The sequence below is a fragment of the Panthera uncia genome (assembly GCF_023721935.1).
Source record: "Panthera uncia isolate 11264 chromosome D3 unlocalized genomic scaffold, Puncia_PCG_1.0 HiC_scaffold_8, whole genome shotgun sequence".
Taxonomy (NCBI): domain Eukaryota; kingdom Metazoa; phylum Chordata; class Mammalia; order Carnivora; family Felidae; genus Panthera; species Panthera uncia.
The window spans coordinates 55,581,523-55,604,973 of NW_026057586.1; the positions used below are offsets into that span (position 1 = coordinate 55,581,523).

General features: G+C 42.6%; 1 protein-coding gene and 1 pseudogene across 4 annotated transcripts in view; both read right to left on the reverse strand.

The window, feature by feature from the left end:
* L3MBTL4 (L3MBTL histone methyl-lysine binding protein 4) overlaps positions 1-23,451 on the reverse strand; it is a 448,796-nt gene that overhangs the window by 157,845 nt on the left and 267,500 nt on the right. For all 4 annotated transcript variants that reach the window (XM_049620399.1, XM_049620400.1, XM_049620401.1 and 1 more), the window contains exon 14: positions 6,439-6,541. In XM_049620399.1, the coding sequence (XP_049476356.1) occupies positions 6,439-6,541 (103 nt within the window). The remainder of the gene's footprint in view (positions 1-6,438; positions 6,542-23,451) is intronic.
* Positions 18,641-21,558, reverse strand: LOC125914805 (cytochrome c oxidase subunit 6A1, mitochondrial-like; annotated as a pseudogene).

The following is a 23,451-nucleotide window of genomic DNA, read 5'->3' on the forward strand; positions in this document are numbered from 1 at the left end:
TATATATATATATATATATATATAACCCAACTACCTCCCACAAATCCTACCCCAAAAAGCTAGGAGAAAATAAACCAGGGAAAAGACTTGAAAGCCAGGAAAGAAAGTATGTGACAGAAAGAGCAAGGAAGCAAAGGGAATTCCAGGAGGCAGGTGAGCCCCAGGAACGTGGCTGTGTGGGTCACTCAGAAGGGCCGGGACAGAAGGTAGGGAAGGAGGCCAGTGTGGGGACGCGAGGGGTGGACCACCCGAGGGGCCCCACTGCAGCTGAGAGGAGCGCCAGAGGGGGAGGGCCCTAGCAGAGTCAGAGCATGCGCCGCAGGCTGCCAGGGCTCAGAGGCTAGAGGCAGGGGTTTGTGTGCAGAGGCCGCACTGCCCTGCAACCAGGGACCGTTGGCTCAAAACCCACCCACGAGACAGGACAGCACGGGAAATGCTACCCTTGAAGAGGAAGACCTACTTCTAAGAATGGCAGGAGATAGGTCTGTGAGATCCAGATCCAGTAGTTCCACAAGCCCCAATTAAAAGAGTGATCAAAGATTTGAAACAAACATTTTAATGTTTAGTTATTTTGAGAGAAAAAGAGAGAGAGAATCCCGAGGCTCTGTGCTGCTAGCGCAGAGCCCGTCGAACGGCTCACTCATAAATTGTGAGATCAGGAGATCACCACCTGAGCCGAAATGAAGAGTCGGGCGCTTAACCGACTGAGCCACCCAGGCGCCCCAAAAGGGTGATCAGAGATTTAAAACAAGCCAGTACCTACGCAGTCAGAGCAATGGTACATGAAGCCCAGGAGCGTGCCCCTGGGCCCTTTCTTAGGGCACCCTGGTTCTCAGATCCTTCTCCTCCAGGCCCCACCTCAGGTCCCTGGCAGACAGAAAGCACCACCACGCCCCTCCTCTATAAAAGTGGGGGTGTAAGGTCCAGACTTGGTAGAGAATAGGGGCGGGGATCAGCTGTCCGGCGCCTGGACACAAGCAGGGCCGGTCCCCCTCAGTAAGGTACTGAACAGAACTCTGTAAGTGGAATGATGGAGTGGCCTGCCTCGTTTTTAGGTCTCAAAGTGCCTTCTCAGTGTGGGGAATACTTTCCTGTACCTCCTCCTTCTAATAGCCGGGTATAATTTGCCTCTGAGCATAGGTACAGCGATATCCTAAAAGTTTGTATCCTTAGTGTTCTCATTACACAAAATCCAGATTTTCTGAGATTCAGGTTTGGGTTGTCCTTTGATCCTATGATTTGCTTCTGATTTGTGATTTTTTTTCTTTTTTTTTTTTTGCATGTCTTCTGAGTTGACTGGAGTTTTTCTCAACTGCGTCTTTTACTGCATTTGATCAGAGAATGGGTCTGAACTGTTTTGCTTTTCAGAATTTATTGTTTGTGGCCTAATAGTTGAGTTTTTAAAAGTGTTTTTAAGTAGTGTATTCTGCTTTCAGTTTGATATATATCTTTCAGTCAATCTTCTTCCTTTTCAAAATCGTGTTATTCAGATTCTGTAGATTTGTATTACTGTTTGCCTAAGTAATCTATCGTAGTCTGAAATGGAGGAGTTCAAGTCTCCTATCATACTGTTTCTCCTTATATTTCCTGTAGTTCTGCTTTCAATAGTATGATTCTGTACCAAACCGTGAATAAAGGCTTCTGCCTGCTTTAACCTTATTGTGAACTCAACCTCTTTTTTTGCAGAGCCACCCATTTACAGATTAGAAAACTGAGGTGGAGAACAGTACTGTCATTTGCTCTAAAGTTCATACCAAGTGGTAGGTCTGGAAGTCCAACTCAGGCTTGCCTGAAGCCTTAAACATAAATACACACCACATACACACCCCACATACACACCACACACATAATACACCACACACGTATGCACACAACATACTACACATACATGCACACCCTTAGCACACCCCCGCATACACATACACACACATATACACCACATATATATATATATATATACACACACCACACATACACATATACCCTAGCACACTTCCCACAAACACACACACACACCCAGATACCACACACACCCCAGACCACAAACTGTACCACACACACATACCCACTGCACCCACCCCCCCAACACACACACACCACACATACATATGCACATACCATATAAACACACATTCACACACATACCACACATTAATACATTCCTGGTACACATGTGTGCACGCACACACACACACACACACACACATATACACTACTGGCAAAACGATTCTAGATAAATCTTGAATAGAGGCGTTGTGCCATAAGTTTCCATGAAAATCACCAAAAACATCTTAGATTTTACCAGACACCCTCACTTTTGAGCAGCAGATGCCCCTTTTCTAGTATGTTCTTTACGGTGTGACATGAGCAGTGTATGTCCTGGACCCACACAGGAACATCAGGGCCAGAGGTCCTTACATTGTAACAATACCCGGCTCTTTGTATAAAGAATGTAATTATTAGCTCCTAAATAAACTACTTTTGTACATTTTACGACCCAGAGGTAGACCAGTCTTCCCAAGTCTACATTCTACTCATTTAGAAAAAAAACAACTGCCTGTCGAATCCTGGACCCTGGCTTAAAGTAAGTTTACACCTTGTAGTCCCAATATTGTAATCTTTAAATATTTCTATGGTAAGAAACACACCTACTTCATTTTATTCACTATGTAAATTCATTCAAATCACATGTAAATTGTGTGATAATTGTGTGCCCAGTCTCATTTTCACACTGATAAGGACTGATGCAATTTCTCTCAAAGAATGGTTTATGCAGATTTTACATGAACTCCAAACAGCTTTGAATATTACTGTTAATATTAACCCCTTGACTATTTCAATGAAAACTAAAGTAAACCTGTCTGAAATCCATCTATAAAGGACACCAAGAGGCCCACCTGATCTCTTAAAGTGCTGTATTGTTTTCAGTGTCTTCAGTGATGTCCTGATGTCACGGCTCTCCTTGTCAGTTGCACGAAACAAGACGCTGACAACTTCTTTTAAGAACATTGTTTACTTCCTTTCAAAACACTGAAACTTCAATATCAGAATCAGAACTTCTGACATAAAATGGTAAAAACAAGATTCACTCCTTGCAAGCACTTTGCTGCCTGGGAGTATCTTCGAGAAGAGCAGCTGAAATCGCTGTCTTCCGTAACATGGCCCTCCACTTGCAAGCATTCCCCAAGGCTTTGGAAGCAGAAGTCAATTGAGCTGTTGCATACAGGCCTTAGTGAAGCCGGAGGGGTTTCTGATTGCATGATTTTCTTCTTTTTTTAAATGTAAAAATATTTGTCTAAAACTCTTCTGGACTAGAGACTGTAGAAAGCATTTCGTAGAATGGTGACTACTTGGTAAAGGTATGTATGTTTATGACAAGAGGAAAAATGATTTCATTTTAGAGCATGTAAGCCTAACTTACATGCTTCAGGAAACTCAAGCTAGAGATGAGTATAACAGCACATTTAGAGTCCTGGGAGAATGCAGCATTTTAAAATTCTCATCTCCTGCTTACCATCTCATTGACATATAAGAAGCAAAATGTACAATGACAACTTTGGGGTATGTTATGGCAAATTCCCAGCAGGTGAAGTTAGGTGTGTGTGTGTATGTAATATTCTCAACAAATACCACCAAAGATACATACTGAAGAGGGATATTCTTCATCTTGTAGAACTATGTAAAATTAAGACTACAATAATTGAAATACAGGAAGATAAACCCCAGAGAATATGATTTATCAAAACAGCTCTTGCCCAACTAGTTCAAGAGAATTGAAGCAAATTAAGTTATACTTATAGTTATGTCAGTACATTGACTAACTTAGTCAAAGATATTTAGAATGGGATGACCTATAGATATTTGAAAATAAGAGTTGGTGTTTTAAAAATAAATCAATGTATTAACTGAAAATGGATGTAGTCAGTCAATGAGTGACTCTAGCATCTCAAAACTAAACTTGATAAAGACAAGACCTGTCACTGAAAATGATCTTTCTATCTGCTCTTTTTATAAGTAAGTCAGGATTTATTTAGTTGATAGTGTAAATGCCTTGTAAGTTCTAAAGGCAAGTTCAAGAATCATCCAGTTGTCTAATTTTTGTCTTTTCCGTTCTAGAGAGAAACTCATCACAGGTACTCATTGTTTGTTATTTTCCTTTTATGAGATAATGGAATCATTAAGCTTTTGAAGACTTTCACTTACAGGAGTCCTGGCACTATCACAACAAGGTCTATCGTAGGAGAAGAGCCAAGACCCAATCATGTAGGTGTTTCCCTGAACAGCCCTGTGAATCGTAAGCTCTCAAGAAAGAATGCCTTGTGCCTTCTAGTTCCCTAAAAAATGCCCCATTCTTCGACCACATATGTGCAGCATTTCATTTTTCTCCTAAGGTTCATAGAATGCCTTTCTTTAAACTCTACTTCCGTATTCTTTTAGTTTCTTCAAAAGTTCTGAGGCCAAGCTTTAAAAGCTACTTGGTGGATGGAGGAAATCATGTCGTACATTGTCAATATTATTCATAATTAGACACTAAAAACAACAGCAACAGTTGGACCTCTTTGTGTCATTCTGAATGAGAAAACTTCTGGGAAGTTGCTGGAACAAAGTGGAGCACATCCACTGTGACTTTGTTCACAGTGTTTTCAGGATCCATCCAACAGGGAGAGGCAAGAGAGGCACACATGGGAACAGCGTGGGAGGCAAGTCAGCTGTGATGAAGTAGAAGAAGAGACCTTGGCTGAGGTACACAGCAATCTTAAGGAGCTGTCCAGGGTGGTATTTGTTATTTCAGCCCCAGTGACTCAGGAGGGTACACTCCAGAAAGAATCAAGGGACAGACCAACTGCAATGTTATGGTCTCGCTGACTTTCAGGATAATGACTCAAGTTTTGAAGGAAGCACTAAGTGACCAGTTATTTCATCAGGAAATACCTTCCATTCAAAAAGCTACTATGAGAAAGCAGAACATGGTAAGCTCTCTCAGGCCCATTCCACGGAACTTCCTGTGCCGTCCAGTAAGGGCACATGTGGCTATGTGTGACTGAGGAGCTAAAGTTTTAATTTTGTCTTATTTTAGTTAATTTTAATTTAAACAGACACATATGACTAGTGACTAACCATATTGGAGTTTGCAGCTCTAGATTTAAACAAGCAAACAAATAAACAGCAAGCACACAAGAAAAGCCTGAGGAAGATTCTTCATAGCCGTATACCCCTGGGGATGTCTGAAAAGTGCCTCTCTCTGCCCCAACAGGGTCCTCACACACTAAAGAGCCCTCTCCCAATGATGCAACTGCCCCCCTTCCCTCCCGTATGTCCTTTACTCTCTTTTCTTCCTTCCCCCACACAATACAAGGTCTCCTGTTGAACTCCAGCAGGTTCAACTCTACTCTCCTGGTCCGCAAGTCCTACACCTTTGTCCACATACCCAAGATGTTTGCGTGTCTTTATGTCTTTTTTACGGATACTATGTGATACACTTTTAAGTGTTAATATTGTACTTACACACATAATATGTTCATTTAGACTATTTGGGAGTATTTACCATTATTTATTATAGAAATATTTGCTTTGATTAATTTAGAACTGTTTTCAGCACTTGTTTCCAGGATTGCAACCACCTGATAAAGCCAGGACTTCCATTTGGATCTCTTTTATTCAAACAAATATATTTTTTTTTTTTGCTTCACGCATTATATAACGTATTCCTTTCTCTTTATACTTTTCTATGATATTTGTTTTATTTACTTGTGTATTTGAGCAAACTTTTTTTAGTTGACATATTCTGTAACTAGATCACCAATATGAATAATTCATCCATGCATTATTTTACTAACTGACGGAAACAGAAAAAGCAGTACGGACTTCTACGGATTTATCTGTACTTACTTTTCTTTACATGCATATTCTCCATATACTATTATGAAATATTAAAAACATGGGTATATGCTACAGTATAACTTCACACTCATTATTTTATATTCTATCACAGAATCATCTCATCTCCAAAGGATTAAGACATAGAGAAAAAAATAGGGGAAGGATAAAAACAAAAGGGGAAAAGGGCAAGAGGTTCCGGAAGTGCTCTAGAAGACAGCAGGACTCAGTACTTATGTGGAGCAAATTCAGGCCTGGGGTGGGACACAGAATGGTGAGCATATCTGATGGAATGGGCACTGGCTTAGAAAAGTGTCAGCAGAGGCTGGGGGAAGTGATGTGGCTCTGGGCAAGGCCTCAGGGGTCCAACAAGTCTCCAAGAAGGGCAGAGGTGGGCGGGCAGCAGGAAATGTCAAGGAGGGACTTTAGGAACACAGAGAAGGGAGTATAATGGGAGGGCATCTGGCTCTAAGAGAGTCATTTATGATGCTACCTACAGCTGCTAATCTGCATAATGTTCCAATTCAGCCTTGAAATAATTTAAACAAGAAAAAATTTTACCTGTGATGTCCTGAATACCGTGGACCACGGATATGGCCTATTCCTCGGCACCCTGGAGTAGGACAAACAGCTTGACCTGGAAGGATTTTCACATCATTTGCTCCTTCAGGAAGTAAAAGAACATACCTTGAAAACACCCTCAGTAAAGAACTAAAAAGACTAAGATATGTAAATGATATTCATTGAGACTTTGCAAATTAAACACAAACCATCACTAAAACACTTACTGGATACCTGTGAGGTTTTATAACATGATTTAGCAGAAAATATCAGTGCTGTAATAGATAACACTAATGCAACTAATATCTGAGGCAGACCAAAACATAAAGGCACTGAAATATTTTAAAAATATGAGAACATTCGCTCATTTCTTTCAGAGGGTAACACTGGTAAAGGCAATATAACCATGAGCTAAGATAAGAGTGTGAAAGGGTGAGGTCTGGTTTGTGGTTCCCTTGAAACTCCCACTCAACCACAGCAAGGGGCTCCCCCAAATGATGGACAGAAACTCAGCTAATAAATGAGGCACACCAAAGAGAGCAAACAGGGCCCCACCCATGCTTACTCAAGTAGCTGTCAAAGCTAGCTGAAAAAAAGAACCCATACTACACTATGCTAACACTATGCTAATACTAATACTATGTTTGGTATACTATAGGCCAGAGATAAATTCTGTCAAGCCCAAGAGGCAATCTCTCTCTAAAGACTATCAGGAATTAAACCCTCTTTCTCTGATCTGTGATTCTCCTCAGGCTGCTCTCCCTCCAGAGAAAACCCTCTGGATCTTGTCATCACCCAAAATGACACTGCTTCCAAAAGCACTGAGCCAACAGCCCATCTGATGACAAAATCGCATCCTCCCAGATTGCTCGCTCAGGTAGCCCAGCTGCTGCTGCTGCTGCTTCAACCAACATCAGGGGAGTTTCCAGGCCACGAATTCCCTTCTCTCCCATCTTCAGCCTCTCCCATCACAACTCCCTTCCCTTGTCTTAGATTGTGCCAACCAGTATTTACCCTCTGTTGCAAATAACTTAAACCCCCTGCCTCGCTGACCTTTTGTGACAAGTGGCTGTGAAAAGAAAACAAAGAGCCAACCCTGGGTCAGTGGTACTATCCTGCTGGTCTGTGTTTTGCATGATTAAGTTCTGGAAAAAATTACAGAGCATTGCAGATTCACCATTACCCAAACTACTGTCTCCAATGTCACCCTAGCCCCTCCCCACTCTCCCAAGCCTCTGTTAACCCCCACCCTTTGGCAGGCTGAGCTTGCCTGCCCTCCACTGAGAAAGCAGGAGCTTCTCCTCAGCATACAGCATTCCCCTCCTTCCTTGCCATCATGGCGCAGGGAGCACTCTCTCCTCTCCAGGGTAAGTCTCTCACCGGTTATGTTTGGGTCTTATCTACCTCATCCTCCAGGGTCTTTAGGCTATCATTCACTCTAATCACTCCTGAACTACCAGATCCTTTGTACCAGTATTTAAACAAACTCCAGTTTCTCCTCTATACAAAGAAACAAACAAAGGCAAAACAAAACAGAAAAGAAAAGTGTAAAACTCTACTGGGACCCCACATTCCCCTTCAGGAGCTGTTTTTACTCTTTTCCCCTTCCTAGACAAACTTCTCAAAGAAGTGACTTCTGCTTCCTCACATCTCACTTCTTAAACAAGATCCATCTTCTGAGGTCACTAATGAGCTCTCCGCATTAAGCCCCACATGCGCTGCTGAGTAGGTATCACACTCCCTGCCTTGGACTATTAATCACTCGCCCTTCTTGAGTTGTTATTGTCCACAAGCTTTGGTGACATCACACCCTGACTGCATATGGGCATCCTCTCATTATATCCTTTGCCAGATCTCCCTCCTCTAGTTAACCTTAAAATGTCAGAGAACCTCACGATATGTTCCTGGGCCATCCACTTCTATAGCCTCATTTACCAACTATACGCCATAGATGCTCACTGGCTATATACAAGCTCACGGGATATATACAACAAATGTTACAGGCTGTTACAATAAATATTTATACCTCAAGTACATTTTCATTAAGTTTACTGAGCAACAAGCAAGTCTTTCCTAGATACTTATTTTGCTCTCAAAATTTTGCAAAAACACCTTGAGGGATAAACAGAAGTAAGAGTTGCCCTATCCAAGGGTAGCGTTATGGAAATAACCTTAAAAAAGAAACAATTTTTAAACAAACGCAAGGAATCTATGTTTAAAAACTGTAAACAAGTCTCTAATTAAGAAGTATGTTTGTGTCAGTCAGTAAATTTTAAAAGTCTGTAAAAAAGAAACACAGACTATAGGTAGACTTTTCTCCAAACTTCGCTTCACAATACATTTCCAAGGCCACCATCACAAAGTCCTGAAATATTAAACCTATAAACAAACAAATGCTCTCCATCAGTCAGCCCAGGTGTTGCTCTGTGTGGACAACATTCTGATAAACTGTCAGTGAAGACTCCTCAGTATTTTTTTCAGGACTATCATTTGATTAGACTAAGACTTAGAGTGATCTTTTACATCTTTATCAATGCATATTTATCTCCAGAGCCCTGATGGGGGTCACATTTCTCTCCTTGTTACATATTTAAGGAGGGGTATCACCTTAATTATCATGAGAAGAGTTATTACATTAAGAACCACAGCAAGGGTCAAAACAAAGAAGGAGTCAAGAAGAACATGCAATAAAAATGCATGGGATCTAAAAATTTCCTTGGTACATTTTGTATGATGAGGTTTAATGGGTTGACTCAACGGTGAATTAGACAGCCATCTGTTGGGGAAAAGAAACCTGTAAATTCAACAATTTTTCATATTATCGCCTCTAGGATAAGGGAACCCGTGATAAAATTAATATTTTTTTCCCTAGAAAATAATTTCATTTTCACCAAGAATATCTTCCTTGTAACTTGGATATTTAGAGAATTAGGTCTCAAGAAGAAAATGTTCTCAACTTGAAATCATTTTTTTCAGAGAGACCATTCTGAACATTTTACCATTTCTTGCCTTCTTTTTGCCACTTTAACTGAAATTAATTTCCTAGTGTATCTGTTGATCTCCTGTCTCCCTTCACTAGAGTGAGGACATTGACCGTATCTAATGTGTCTACCACTGTATCCCCAGAACCCACTACAACAGCGACTGGCACACAACAGATACCGAATAAGTATGCTTTACAAATGAGGAAGGATCATAAAGACAACGGTTAACACCCACTAAACATTATTTGGTATATACTGACCACAATGCTGTGGGCTAGTCTCTGTAATAAATAAGAATAAATTAATGCAGAGCTTAGTGTGTCTAAAATCAATCTCTAGATTTCTATTCCTGAATACTATGAGCTACTATAAAGCAGCATGAATAAGTCCTAATTTATTCCAAGTCTTCTATGAAAATTTTACTCAGGCAGGAGTAAATCTAATGGCAGAGATCCTCTTGCAAAGACAAAACGAAATGGAAAATATCCTCGTAGACTGTAAATTATCTGAGTAGGGAACTGTGTCACACTCACATGATACAGGAAGTAAAATGTCCTTGCGGAGCCCATTCACACGGAACTACGTGGTTGCCATAAACAGACACTGTAATTTCCCACCCAACATCCATCCCCTTCTTTCTTGCCGACTGAACCCTGATTTGGTTCAGGATGGCAACGTGCCCAGCTAGACAGGTTGGCTTTCCCAGCCTCTCACATCCAGATGTGGTCATCTGACACTGTCTAGGACGGTCAGACCTAAGGGAAAGGCAACATAAGGATGTCTATAAATGTTTTTCTTTCCAAGCAGAAGGGTAAAGCTGATGCCAGTGATGCTTTGCTCCCTCAAGTTCTCCTTCTTTGACCTTCGTGGGACACAGAGGTAGGAACTGATGAGGTGACAAGCACAAAGGCAAAAGCAAAAGCTAAAGAAAGCAGAGAACAAAGGAAGACAAACCTGGACCCGGGACGTGCCCGGGTGGACCCACCACATCAGAGTCTGTCACGCAGGACAAATAACCCTCTCTTGGATTAAACCATTGTAAACAGACTTTTGTGTTACCTGCAGCTGAAAAGTCCACACGATGAAATGGCAATTTTATTTTGTTTTTGCTTTTGTGAAATTAAGTAATTTTTCTAAAACAAAAACTAGAGTTGCATGTGGGCATTAGACCTATTTGTCATGTAAAGAAGATTTCAAGGGAAAAATCAATAAACTAAAGATTGCACCCATCTCTAGAAAATGAGAAGGGGAACTGTCCTTTATTTCAAAATGGCCCAAACTGGTGACCCTGAGTGATGTGAGTGAAAACATCACAGGGAGGTTCATTATCCCACTCCATGTGGGTTAGAGGCTGAGCTCATCGCCCTCTTTCTGAGTAGGAAGCCGTTCCCTCTCCAAATTGTTATTTTATCTGGTGTAGAGCTGACCGGGAGCAGAATGACAATTCTGACGCTGATGATCCGTTCCTTTAAGTGCACATGTGAGCTCCACGCTGGTGTTGGCCCGCATCAGAACACGAGGATCGAGCAGCAGCGTTCCTACCCTCATTTCAACACTAATTACCCACCGCTGAAAAAGTTTTCCGTTCAACCTGATTCATTTAACAAGTGTTTCATAGACAAATGACTTTAGCATGGGGTAGTAATATCCACTAGAGGACACACAGAAAAGTGGGAGAGATGTAAATGTCACTAATAACAGACAAGTTAAGATACCTTATTTCTTCTTATTTTCCTAGTATTATTTTTTAAGTTATTTTTTTGAGTAGCCACTGAGGGTTATTCACACATTTAAAGAGATACTGAGTGCCTGTTATGTGCTAGACAGGATTTGGGTACCAAGGACACGGCAGCAGACCAAAGGGAGAGACCTGTCCCCCTGGAGCCCCGGTGCTTGTGCCAAAGAATAAACACTCAAATGAGAAAAACACGACGGACCGTCACACAGTGATGGTGCTAGCAAGTCATGAACAGTGATGGGGCAGAAGTGGGGATGCTCCTAAGGCCGGCAGTCTGGAAAGAAGTCCCGACACGTGAGCAGGACCCTACATGGAGTAAGGGCACAACGCAACCTGGGGCAACAGCAGGGAGGCCAGTGTGGTGGGAGGAACACAAAGGAAAGGGGGCAAGAGGTGAGGTCCCATGGGCCAAAGCGACATTCTAGGTTAGGCGGGGGCACTGGAGAGCAGAGAGGGCTGATGAATGAGTGAGAACACACTCACTGGGCCCATTCTTTGAGAAGTGCACGAGAAGAGGGCCTGGGGCAGGCTGTGCCCTGTGGCTGGGACTAGAGGTATTGGTGCAGCCAAGGCATCTACACCTGGTGCTCAAGGCCACGGACTAGGTGAGATCCCACGGTGAGTTAGTGTCATTGCAGGACAAGAGGCCTGAGGACTGAGCTCTGGGAAACACTGCTCAAGGAGACTAAAAGGGCAGGAGGAAGGAGCTGTGAAGGTGCAGCCAGGCAGAGACAAGCATGCTCCACAGAGAAGGACGCACAGCCAGCACGCCAGAAAGCGAGTCAGTGGCTGTGACCACGGTGCCATGAAAAGGGGACCTGGCTCCCCAGCTGCAGGTGAGCAGCATGGGGCTATGGGGACCGGAATGGAGACCATTTTCGGGAGCTGGGCACCAACAACCTGACTCAAGGTCAAAGGAGAGTGGAGGAGAAAAAAGACGAAAGTGATAGTTTAAACAGCCTTTTTGAGGAGTTTCAATATAAAAGGCAGTATAAAAGTGGGTTCGCGGTCGAAAACGTATTTCTTTTCTAATTTTTGACTCATGATGAGGATGTTCCAGGAGAGAGAAATCTGACAGTGTAGGGAGAGAGGGTGTAACTGGTGGGAGAGACCCTTGAGTGGGCACACCATGTGCGCAGCGGCTGCCCCAGGCTCAGGAAACGGGGAGCCCAGGCAAGCTCCTGCACAGAGGAAGGGTGTGCCAGTGGCCACAGGAGAAGGATGGCCAAGTTCTCCACCCACCGCTCTAGTTTTCTCAGTAAAACCGGCCTCGAGAGCATCAGCAGAGATTAAGAATGGAGCAGGCAGAATTAAATCTGGACCTTAAAAGAAATAAATAAAGGAAACTATTCAAATATGCACACATTCCCATTTAAAACAATTAAGATTTCACTATCTTTATTTTGGATGGAAAACTTTTAGGTTAGGATCCTGGGTTTTTTTTGCCCCACCCTGCCCCCAGGAAATTTATATTGTAGTTTGTTAAGATTTATTGTAATAATTACTGTTGAGTGCTAGAGAATGCAAACAATAAGCATACCTTTCAAACTGAAATTATAGACTAATCATCCTTATTCTTCATCTCCTAATGAAATTAAGGACCATAAATATCCACTGTGCTATAATAATGTGTTTCTCAAACAGAAGAAGAAAATAATGTAACCACACAACATGGTTGCTTGTACTAGGTTGCAGACTGTCAGATTTCATGATACGTAAGTAAAATAGAACAATAATTTTGTGATAAGAAAATGCAACAAAAAGAGTAAGAAAAGGTTCCTACAAAAGTGGCTGTTTTGCCTAACCTGATGATCAAGAAAAACCCTTAAAATACAGCAATGGCAATATCCACAGAGGAAGGCAAACTAACCATCCACCTGATGCAGGACAAGAACAGAAATGTGCCAGAGTCCCAGGGACCAGTGGCTGCAATAATGATACTTATTCCACCAGGGGGAGGAAAACAACCACGCACAGGCGAGACAGACAGGAGTAGCCGCAATGGACGACCTTCTGAAAGCCCTTTCATAGATCCCACAGTTTCCCAGGGAGCAGTTATGGTAAAAAGTGGAACGTGTTCTATTGGGCTCTGCTCAGTATTCAAAAGGAGACAGCAGAACAGTGGGCAAAGATTTTCTTTGCAAATATAAAATGCATTATCACATTCTGAGCTTTAAGTAAGAGACAGGTTAATATGGTGGGTGACTGGTTGATAACACAAGGATACCAGAAAAACTAGATCTCGTGTTTCAGTATGGGCACAGGATCAGGGAGACCTGGTATTTGCTGTAACACGAGATGGTCCCATCCGACATATGTGCATGAAATATTTTAGATCTGGTATGTGCTGACATAAGCCCCCAGCAGGACTGGGGACAAGCAGTGAGGAAAGTGTGAATGGTGTTGACTGACACATGGCTGTAATGATGAGTCATGATGAGGATGGCTGACATGACAGAGCAAAGGGGGAAACAGATTTGAGATAGTTCTCATTCAGATATGTCACCCTAGCATTTTAAAGTAAAAAAAATCCATGCCATCAATTTGTACCCAACTATTTAAATACACAAAACTAGGCTCTTCATATTACTGAACAGCATAGGCCTTCATAAAATGCCAATCTGTTTTGTAACCCAGTTTTTAACCTTTCAAAAAATCTGGAAAACACTCTTGATTTGTGGAAGGGAAAAACTGGGAGAGCTCCTCATAGATAACACAGAAGCACAGAATTTTAAGAGTAGAAAAAATTTTAGGCATTACTGGCACACAAAAAAACATCTGGTTTGCAGGTAACTAAACTAAATTGAATTAAACTGATAACCTTATGGGGGGGTAGAGAGGGAAATATGGTGTCTAACAGCAAGTAAGACAAAACCACTTCCCTAGACTGTCCTGTTTCATTGTTTTCATTACTTTTAAAAAAGAAATAAAAATAGATGCACTTGTCTTCTAAATCTTAACTTTGCACGAATTCTCTCAAAGCTATTATAAAGACTAAAACTACTTTCTTTTGTCCTGAATCTCCCCTGGTTTGTCTTTTATATGAAATCAGCTTTTTAAAAAAATGACTAGTTTGGTACTTGCTTTATGTAAATGAATTACTCCCACCTATTAGACATGAAATGCTGGAACCCCTCCCAGCTTCTCCTCCTCCCTCTCTACTTTACCTCCTGCAACATGATACTAAATAGAATCCAAAAGGGTGGTAACTATGCCTTCCTTATTCCTAGGACTTTTCTTATTCATGTGAAGGGAGATAAGAAGTGTCAAAAACTGTATATCGTGATTTGTTTTTGAGCTTTCCAATCCTTGAGCTGCCTTCTCCCCTTTTACCAAGAGGAAAAAATATTGAGAAGAATTAAACATACTCTGTAACTCCAGATTCCAAAGTGGGGTGACGACAGCCTCGTTCCAATAACCTGCACCTTACATTGAAAGCAGAACTTTGGCATTCATAATCACTCCTCAAATTAGCCTTGACCTAGCTCGGCCACGTTAAGAACTTCCATTACCCATAAGCTTTTAACTGCTCTTAATAAAAAATGTTGAGAGTTCTTTGGAAAGCGTGTTTATATGTATATAATTAACAGGTACACTTCTCTCTGTGGCTTCTGCCCTAAACCTAATTCTACAATGAATGACATTCCCATACTGAGTAACTTGTGTACGGTCTTGGCAGGATTGCCACGTTTCTAGTGGGAAGGAAATTCTCAATGTTGATGGCTATAATAGATGCCTGGATGAAATGGAAGGAGGAGCTCACCTTCCCTCCAAGACCTGTGCACTAGTTTATCCACCGGTGGCTTTGAACTAGTTTGGATTATAGGCTTGAGGGAGAAGGATGAGCACTTACTGCGTGTCAGTGCTTCCCAGAGGGAGCTCCGTGCAATAGGCTACATCTCCTGTGTGCTGCCTGAACAAAACAGCAAATAACAACATCCACTTTCATCATAGAAATAAAAATGCTCCATTCAGAGAAGGACAGAAAGCTCCCATTATACGGCCCCACCATGAAATGCTAATTGGCTATGACTGCAAGTGTCCATGGTACCTGCCTCTTCAGTGCACTCCAAAGCAGCAGGACAGGAATATACCGGGTTCCACAAGTTCTGGTATATGGACCAGAGATGATGGACACAGCAGGATAAGGAAAGCTTGGGAGTCGTGAGGAGAGAGGTCCCATTAATGGCATTCGAAGCTGGAAAGGACTCAGAGATATTGGGATATATAAAGTTCCAGGTCCCACAGAATCTGAATTCCAGGGGTAAGCTTTTGAATCTTATTTAGGTGTTCCCCATTGGGTTGGGAACCCCTGACCTAGACCATTCTTATATTTGCAAATTAGGAAATGATGGTCTGGGAGGTCAAATCACTTGTGCCGGATCATAAATCATATTATGCCAGTTAGGACAAGAACTCAAGCTTCTTAACTTGCATACCTGTGCTCTATTCACTCTGCTATGCTAATAGGCAACTGCTATATTCAAAACTTGTACAGGTCTATATATGTGAACTTTTTTTTTTTTTTTTAATTTTTTTTTTCAACGTTTTTTATTTATTTTTGGGACAGAGAGAGACAGAGCATGAACGGGGGAGGGGCAGAGAGAGAGGGAGACACAGAATCGGAAACAGGCTCCAGGCTCCGAGCCATCAGCCCAGAGCCTGACGCGGGGCTCGAACTCACGGACGGCGAGATCGTGACCTGGCTGAAGTCGGACGCTTAACCGACTGCGCCACCCAGGCGCCCCATATGTGAACTTTTAAAATCAACTACTCCTAGCCTTAAGAGACAGTTAGGGTAGCCATGCACATGTTAGTCAAATATCTGAAGTAAACAGAATGAAGTCTGGGTGATCCCACCATGCTACTCGGCAATGGCCGTGGGAACGAGCATGCACAGGGAATCAAAGACCACCACTCCACCGGTCCTCATGTGCTCCTCACAGTGGGAGCACTTTCCTGAGCTGGCAGTGGTCCAGGTATTTTTAAATGCTGTTTGGTCTTCATACAGCATGACCCTGAACTCATGCCAATCATTTTGCCTTATGCTCAGTACATGCCAACTGTCTAGTTCAGAGATGCACTGTGCTGGGCTTAGTGAGACCCACTTCTCAGTAATTGTGACTAACTACACTGTTTGCCTTACTTGCTGAATTTAGAAGCTAACCCTAGAATCAGATGTGAGACTCCACTGTAGTGCTGAGTTTTCCCTGACTGCCTGGCATTGTATAAGATTTGTTTGGAGGTGTTACATAAAAAGAGTCGGCTCCTAATGACTTCCATTACAAAACAGATCCACTGATATGAAGAAGAGACTGATGACTTCAAAGAAAATGATGGAGGATGTTCTTGTCATTGTTAAGAAAACCCACAAACTCCACATTAAAGAATATAAACTTCCACAGCCATTTCTTTTACTCTCTTCTGCAATTCCTTAGGACATAAAGGCTTTAATGTTCAGAAAAATAGTCAAGTAGAGCAGCAATAAAAAGAGTGTAGCAGTATTCAAGGAGAATAATGTCTTGAAAGGAGAGAGGGTCAGTAACCCAGAAGCAAAGTGATACACTCTCAGCAGCCGTGTCCTCACCCTTATTGGCTTTCAACCATTTGGTGATTATAGAAATAACATTCCACATAGAAAATTTCTGTGAAGGAATGATGCAAGAAAAATTAGAAGCATTCTAAAGAATGCTCTAGGGCAGGTGAAATGTAGCAGAAGACAGGCCAGTGGTCATGTCAAATATGATAGGGATAGGCTACTGGCCAGTCAAAGCGGCTCTGACTTTGTGTCTGCAGCTCCTACAATGAGGGGCTCCTATGCACGTCAATCCTTCCATGAGCGGGTCATGCAAGGAAAGATCCAGGGTCAGCACTTCTGGATGCACTAGCGTAAAGAGTTGTGAGCCCAAAGATCCGTGGAGGGTGTTCTGACATCTCTTATAATTACAGTATTCGTATGCATTTAGGGAAAATGTATTTCTTTGCAACGAAAAAATATTCTGATTTTTACTCTCTGGTTTGAATGAGTACCAAAGCATATATGAAAAGTAAAATATAAGCTAAAGGCTCTTAGTTTCCAAATATGTTATGGAATTTTCAGTTCTTTAAGTCTGTCATTTGCATTATGCACTGAAGTTTAGCTTTGTGTACATTTCCACTTTGTGATTCTTGGTTGCTTGGAATGCAGAGTGAAATGAAAAAACAGACCAGAAGCTCTATGCAGCTTCTTTCATACTGCAAAAATATATTGTTTATTTTACATTTAAAAATATTTCATTCTATTTTAATTCCAATGGGTCATTTAAGGATATATCCAGTGGACAGATATATTTCAATCTTTCTTTCTTTTTAATGTTTATTTAATTTTGAAAGCACGACAGAGCACAAGCAGGGGAGGTGCAGAGAGAGAGGGAGACACAGAATCCGAAGCAGGCTCCAGGCTCTGAGCTGTCAGCACAGAGCCCGACGCAGGGCTTGAACTCACAAATCCCGAAATCATGAGCCAAAGTAGGACGCTTAACCAACTGAGCCACCCAGGCGCCCCTTTTTTCAATCTTTCTAACACCATGAAAGACAAGTGAACAAAACATCTCCAAGATGCTAACACCACTAGGCTTGTCTGTAAAGCAACACCCGGAGTTGCCCTCACATACTCCCCATCCCCATTCTGATCCCCAAGTTTAAAAATGACCTTGGTGTGACTAGCATCTTGGGAGGCAGAATTCCACTCTTTTCACACTGAATCAGGTGCCTGTGGCAGCAGAGAGATCCTGTAACACCTCCTGTGTGACCTGCCCCGAGCCCCCCCAGGGTGCCTGTTCATGGGCCATCTCCCTTTCCCAGCTGCACCACCCACCGTGGTCACCAGTGCTAAACCATGTCCTACAGGACCTTCTGACTCTGGCACAGAGCTTAATACAGTCGAGAATGCCAAAAAAAAAAAAATTCTTTGTTCAGTGACAACTCCAACACTACCCTCTAAGATGGTAAGCCCTTCCTCAAGCAATATTCTTAGGCAATCTGTTGATCACTCAAGGTTTCCATTGTCTGGACCTGTAGGGCAATGTAGAGGTAGGGCTGCAACAACTGCATCTCGTCCCTTTCCCTCTCCTTGGAGGACATTGAAGTCTTCTGGGTAGGGTTAAAACTCTTGCTGAGAAATCCTGAAAGGTCTGCTGCCCAACACAGGGTCTCCACTGGACATCTATGTGTTGACATCCACAGATCTATGGCCAGATAGGACCCAAACACTGGGACAGGGTGAGAATATGTTTTGCTTTATTGTCAAACCACCTGAGGTATGCCATGACTTTTAGAAGTTAGTATGCATTTGCATTAAGTGCCAGTAACTTGGAACAGAGCAGTGCCTTGATGAGATACAATCTCCCAGCGTCCGTAATAGGATAACTAAGACCACCCTGTCACATTTCATTTCAATAACTGTGAACAGTAGCAAATGAAGTCATTTAGCTATGATGAGAAAATAATCTGCAAAACTGTTCTGAGCCAGCATCAGACACCCAAACATCGAATTTTAGAACAAAGTAAATGAATTCTGCCCTCACACCTCCAGAAGGTAGAGCACACAGGATAAGCACTTCAACAAGGAACATTTAAAACAGATAATATCATTAAGACTGTAAGTACATTTTGAAATGTATTATTTTTCCTTGATAAGTCTATCATGTAAATCTGTAATTAGGGACTTCTAAAATAGCTAACTTTTTTTAAACACAATATGCTGTAATTGTCTATTAAGTCAATGAGTACTTAGGGACTCTTAAAACTGCTGATTACTTGCTTGCTGGATTTTGGAAGAACAAGTACTAAAGACTCCTTATAAAATTATCTTTAGAAAAGAAGGAAATTGAAAATGTGCTGTTACCTGGCTAAATTAATCTTTTTTTTTTTTTTCCTCAGAATGACATCTATCCATCATCAGATTGATTATTCCAGATCAGGACTAGAACCACACTAAGTCTTATTTAATAATCTATGTGACTTTCCATCTCCAACAGAAAAAAAAAAAAAAAAAACTTTTCTAGTTCCACAGGGTCCCAAATGTTCATCAAAGGGGCTTCATTAATCATTCAGTTCTTACTGCAGATTTCATTATTTTTTTCTCACTTACCAGGATAAACCACGTGCCAGGACATTTGGTATATTTACAAGTCATTCTGTTATATTTATACATCAGCTGAGTAATGAACCAAATGGGAAAATGAGCTATATTCCTTCTCGAGTTATGTTCTATTATGCTTGTTTATGCTTAACAGTTAAATAAATTAGCAATGTTCACAAGGTCTTTAATACAAATAATAATAAAGGTTATAGATACTATTACTACTGTTTGTAATACTATGCTATTAATGTGCAATTTAACTTCATAATAATGCTATGTTTAATTTATTTGGTAATCAAGCATCATAATTACTTCCAAATATAAATCAAACAGAAGCTAAAGAAAGAACAATGACAAAATTATTCAGACATGGAAGCCAGCTAGGAAATCTTCTTTTTCTGCCTGTCAACTTCCTACTCGTGGAAGTTCTCTTTGTTAGCAGTGGGAGTGTTTCAGCCTATCTTTCTGCTACTAGGCCGGACTGGACTAATTCCACAGCTACTACTCAAGAATTCCCTCCATAAAGGTGGCAGGTGAGAGCCCAAGGTGGCCTCTAGAGATGCTTTGGCATAAGTGATTAACCAACTCTTAGAGAAATAAACAGATAAATAAGAAATACTGGCAGACACAACACTCTTCATCCTTTCACCTATAAGCTTACAGTGTCATGGGGACTACTGACAAAACACAAGGAAACAGATCCTTAAAATGACTGCATATTATGAAATGCACTATGGAGAAAAGGAAGTGGTGAAATGGAAGTGGTGGTTGTTCTTTAGGTTATGTGGCCAGGCAAGGCCTTTCTCAGAAGGGACCATTAGAGATGAATTCTAAAGAGTATGAAAGTGTCATCTATTAGAAGAGCAGATAGACCATTCTGGACAGAGACAAGAGCATATGCAAAGGTCCTGGGGTGTAAATAATTTGTGTTTAAGAAATTTAAAGAAATGGGGTGCCTGCGTGGCTAAGTTGGTTAAGCGTCCAACTTCAGCTTAGGTCATCTTCTCGCAGTTCGTGGGTTCAAGCCCCGCGTTTGGCTCTCTGCTGTCAGAGTACAACCCACTTCAGATCCTGTCCACCTGGCTCTGCCCCTCCCCTCCTTGTACACATGCATGCATGCTCTCTCTCTTTCTCAAAAATAAATAAATTTAAAAAAAGAAATCGAAAGAAAGGAGTGCATGGAGGAGACGAGAGGTGAAAGGAAGACTAAGTCAGAGGTGTGTGTACTCACATTCCTTCTTCTTGCATTTCCTCTTCTGTTCACATTCCCCCCTCATTAGACAAGCACTGGGGTGGGCATTTGTTTATGAATAGGGAGCTAGTCAGCTATTTGCTTCCTTTGGTACACTACGGGGTAGCTGCACATCTTTAGGAAAAGATCCCACATGGCAGAAGGTAATGACATAGCAGTGGCCAGTGGCCAAGTTAATGAGCCCAAGGCCATACCTCTGCTTTTCTTTTTCATGGACCAATCTAAGTTATTTATTTAAGCCATCTCCTGCCATAAGCAAAGGGATGGAAATCAGTATACTGGTCATCATTTGATACGAGTAAGGAAGGTGAGCTTAAGGTCCTATATACTTTTCTGGTCCATGTGCAGAGTCATGATCCACACGAGTGCTGTGGTCCCCAATGGGTAGCGGTCCAGGTTCTCTTTATGCATCTTCATAGCCAGTTGGAAGTGGATTCACATGACAGTTAGGAATACAGTATGATTACCATCTCCCCAGGGAAAGGACGTGGACTTGATGAGGAGATAGGGGTAGGGATGAACTCTGGTTTTTCGCGCTCTGCGTGATGTGATTTCAGGAAGACATTCAGCACGCACACTCCCACACTGGGGAGTGCTAGAAGGAGGTGAGGGCCTTCCACACATGAGGTGAGTCATCCTCACTGTGGGTGCCCCTTGACATGGACTGCCCCAGCTATGTGCCCGACTGCCCCAGCAGCCCAGGCACCTGGGGCAAAGCTGCCACTGCCATTTTCAACCTGGACCTTGATAAGCCCGAGGCCATACTTCTGTGTTGACACAACTTGTGTGGGACACAGAAGAGACCCAGAAGTTCTCCTATGCCTCAGTAAGGAGGCACAGGGTCTAGGTGAGCAAGAGCCTGGCCTCAAGACAAAGCCACATAAAGAGAGATTTGGGGGGGAGGGGGGTGCCTGGGTGTCTCAGTTGGTTAAGTGTCCCACTCGTGGTTTCAGCTCAGATTATGATCTCACAGTTTGTGAGTTTGAGCCCCACATCCGCCTCCACGTTGACAGTGTAGAGGCTGCTTGGGATTCTCTCTCCCTCTACCTCTGCCCCTCCCCTGCTCATGCTCTCTCTCAAAAATAAATAAATAAAAACTTAAAAGAGAGAGAGAGAGAGAGAGAGAGATTTGGGGACTGGAGCAAACAGTTGGGATCACATGACTTGGGGAAGTCTCTTGAGGCACTAACCTGGCAAATTCCTCCCAGGTCCAATCAGGATTGCTCCTTATGGACAAGTAGGGCTCATCCTCTTCCCTGGACGCAGCTGCACACCCTGTGGGCTGTCGATTACCACCAATGATGTGCAGTTACTGCAGACCCTCCATGTATGAGACTGCACTGCACGGCAGTGTAATCTAGTTTTACTTTTTGCCACCCTCTTCGAAGCCATCACGCTTCATGCAACACCGCTGATGCTGCAAAACAGAGGAGGTGCCCCTTTCTGGAAACCCAGACTCAGCAGCTCCACAGGCCCGTCCGAGGCTGGGGTGAACACCTTCCTGTCTAAGTGAGGGGAGGGGGTGGGGAGACTGATACAATCATAAGGGAATATATTGTAGGGTTCAGGCAAGTCAGAAAGTGCATCGTGATCAGGACCAGACACCCACTTCTGTCTGGAACAGGTGCTGCAAACCACTGCATCCACACCTGCACGTGGTAGGCTGGGGCACGACGAGCAGTGAGTATTGTCAGGTTCGTGTCGTACAGTCACATCTCTGGTAACTCCTAAGGATAAAGCACTTTTCTGAGGTTTGCTTGGGCTTCCTGAGCATATGGATCAAATCCTCTCTTGCATCTACTTATTTTTATATCCACGCTGAGAGAGCAGCTCCGTTCCCCTCAAGTTTGTGGGCACAAATGGTGAAGCCAACTGTGTCCGACAGGATGGCACCAGCATCGAGGGTCCTCATCCTGGGGGGCTGAGTGGCCGGCCCTGTCACTCCACACTCCCACCAGCACTTGTCTCTGCATGGCGGTTGCCATTTCAGAAAAAAAAAAAAAAAAAAAACTTCATACGTACCCTGGCGAGAAAAGTCTATAGTTATCAGGTGGCACATCCAAATCTAATTTATTTAAAAAAAAGGTTCTCTGTTCTCCACTAGATCTACCATATTAGAGGCATTGGAGCCAGTCATATTTTTATGTTATTATTTTTATTCCTACTTTAAAACATTAGCAAAGCATTTCCACGCAATCAGATATTTTATTCTGTCGAGCTCCAATTTCTAAAACAGTGTTTACAACAAGGGCTGAAGGAGCAGGAAGGGGGAACTAAGTACAGGAGGATTACGTTTATAAAATGTACAAAGTGAGGCAAACACCAAGCAAATTGGACAAATATTCACCAAGGGCCCACCCTGCAGGGAGGACACAGGCTGAATCATCCCAGCCCATGGTAGGAAGGAGCACGTGGGGCGTGGGGCAGGAGACAGCGCCACCAACTGGCTCATCACATTCTGGACTCTTCTACAAGCATTTTCTGACTTGCATTTACCACCTGCAAGAGTGCGCACATTCCAAGGAGCAAAGGTGAATAACACAAAAACCCTGCTCCACGGGATCTTGTAGTCTAAAAGGGAAGCCATCCATTCACTTGCTCATTCATTCATTCATTCATTCAGGCCTATGTCTTCAGCTCCAAGTCTGCATTACTCTTTGGCCTGTGACATGTGGCATCCAAAACACAAAGACATCTGAGGAGTTAGAGAATGGCAGAGTTGTTGTCTGTGGACAGCTTGGGCAGAGAAGTCATCTCTGGGAGGGGATACCTGAACAAGCCCAGGGAGCATGTGGCAGCACAAAGTTCCAACCCAAGGGGACAACAGAGGCAGCAGTGGCAGTAAGGCTGGTGTGCTGCAGATATGGTGAGGGCCAGAGCGGCAGGCGCCCCTTGAGCAAAGACAAGAGTGGAAATC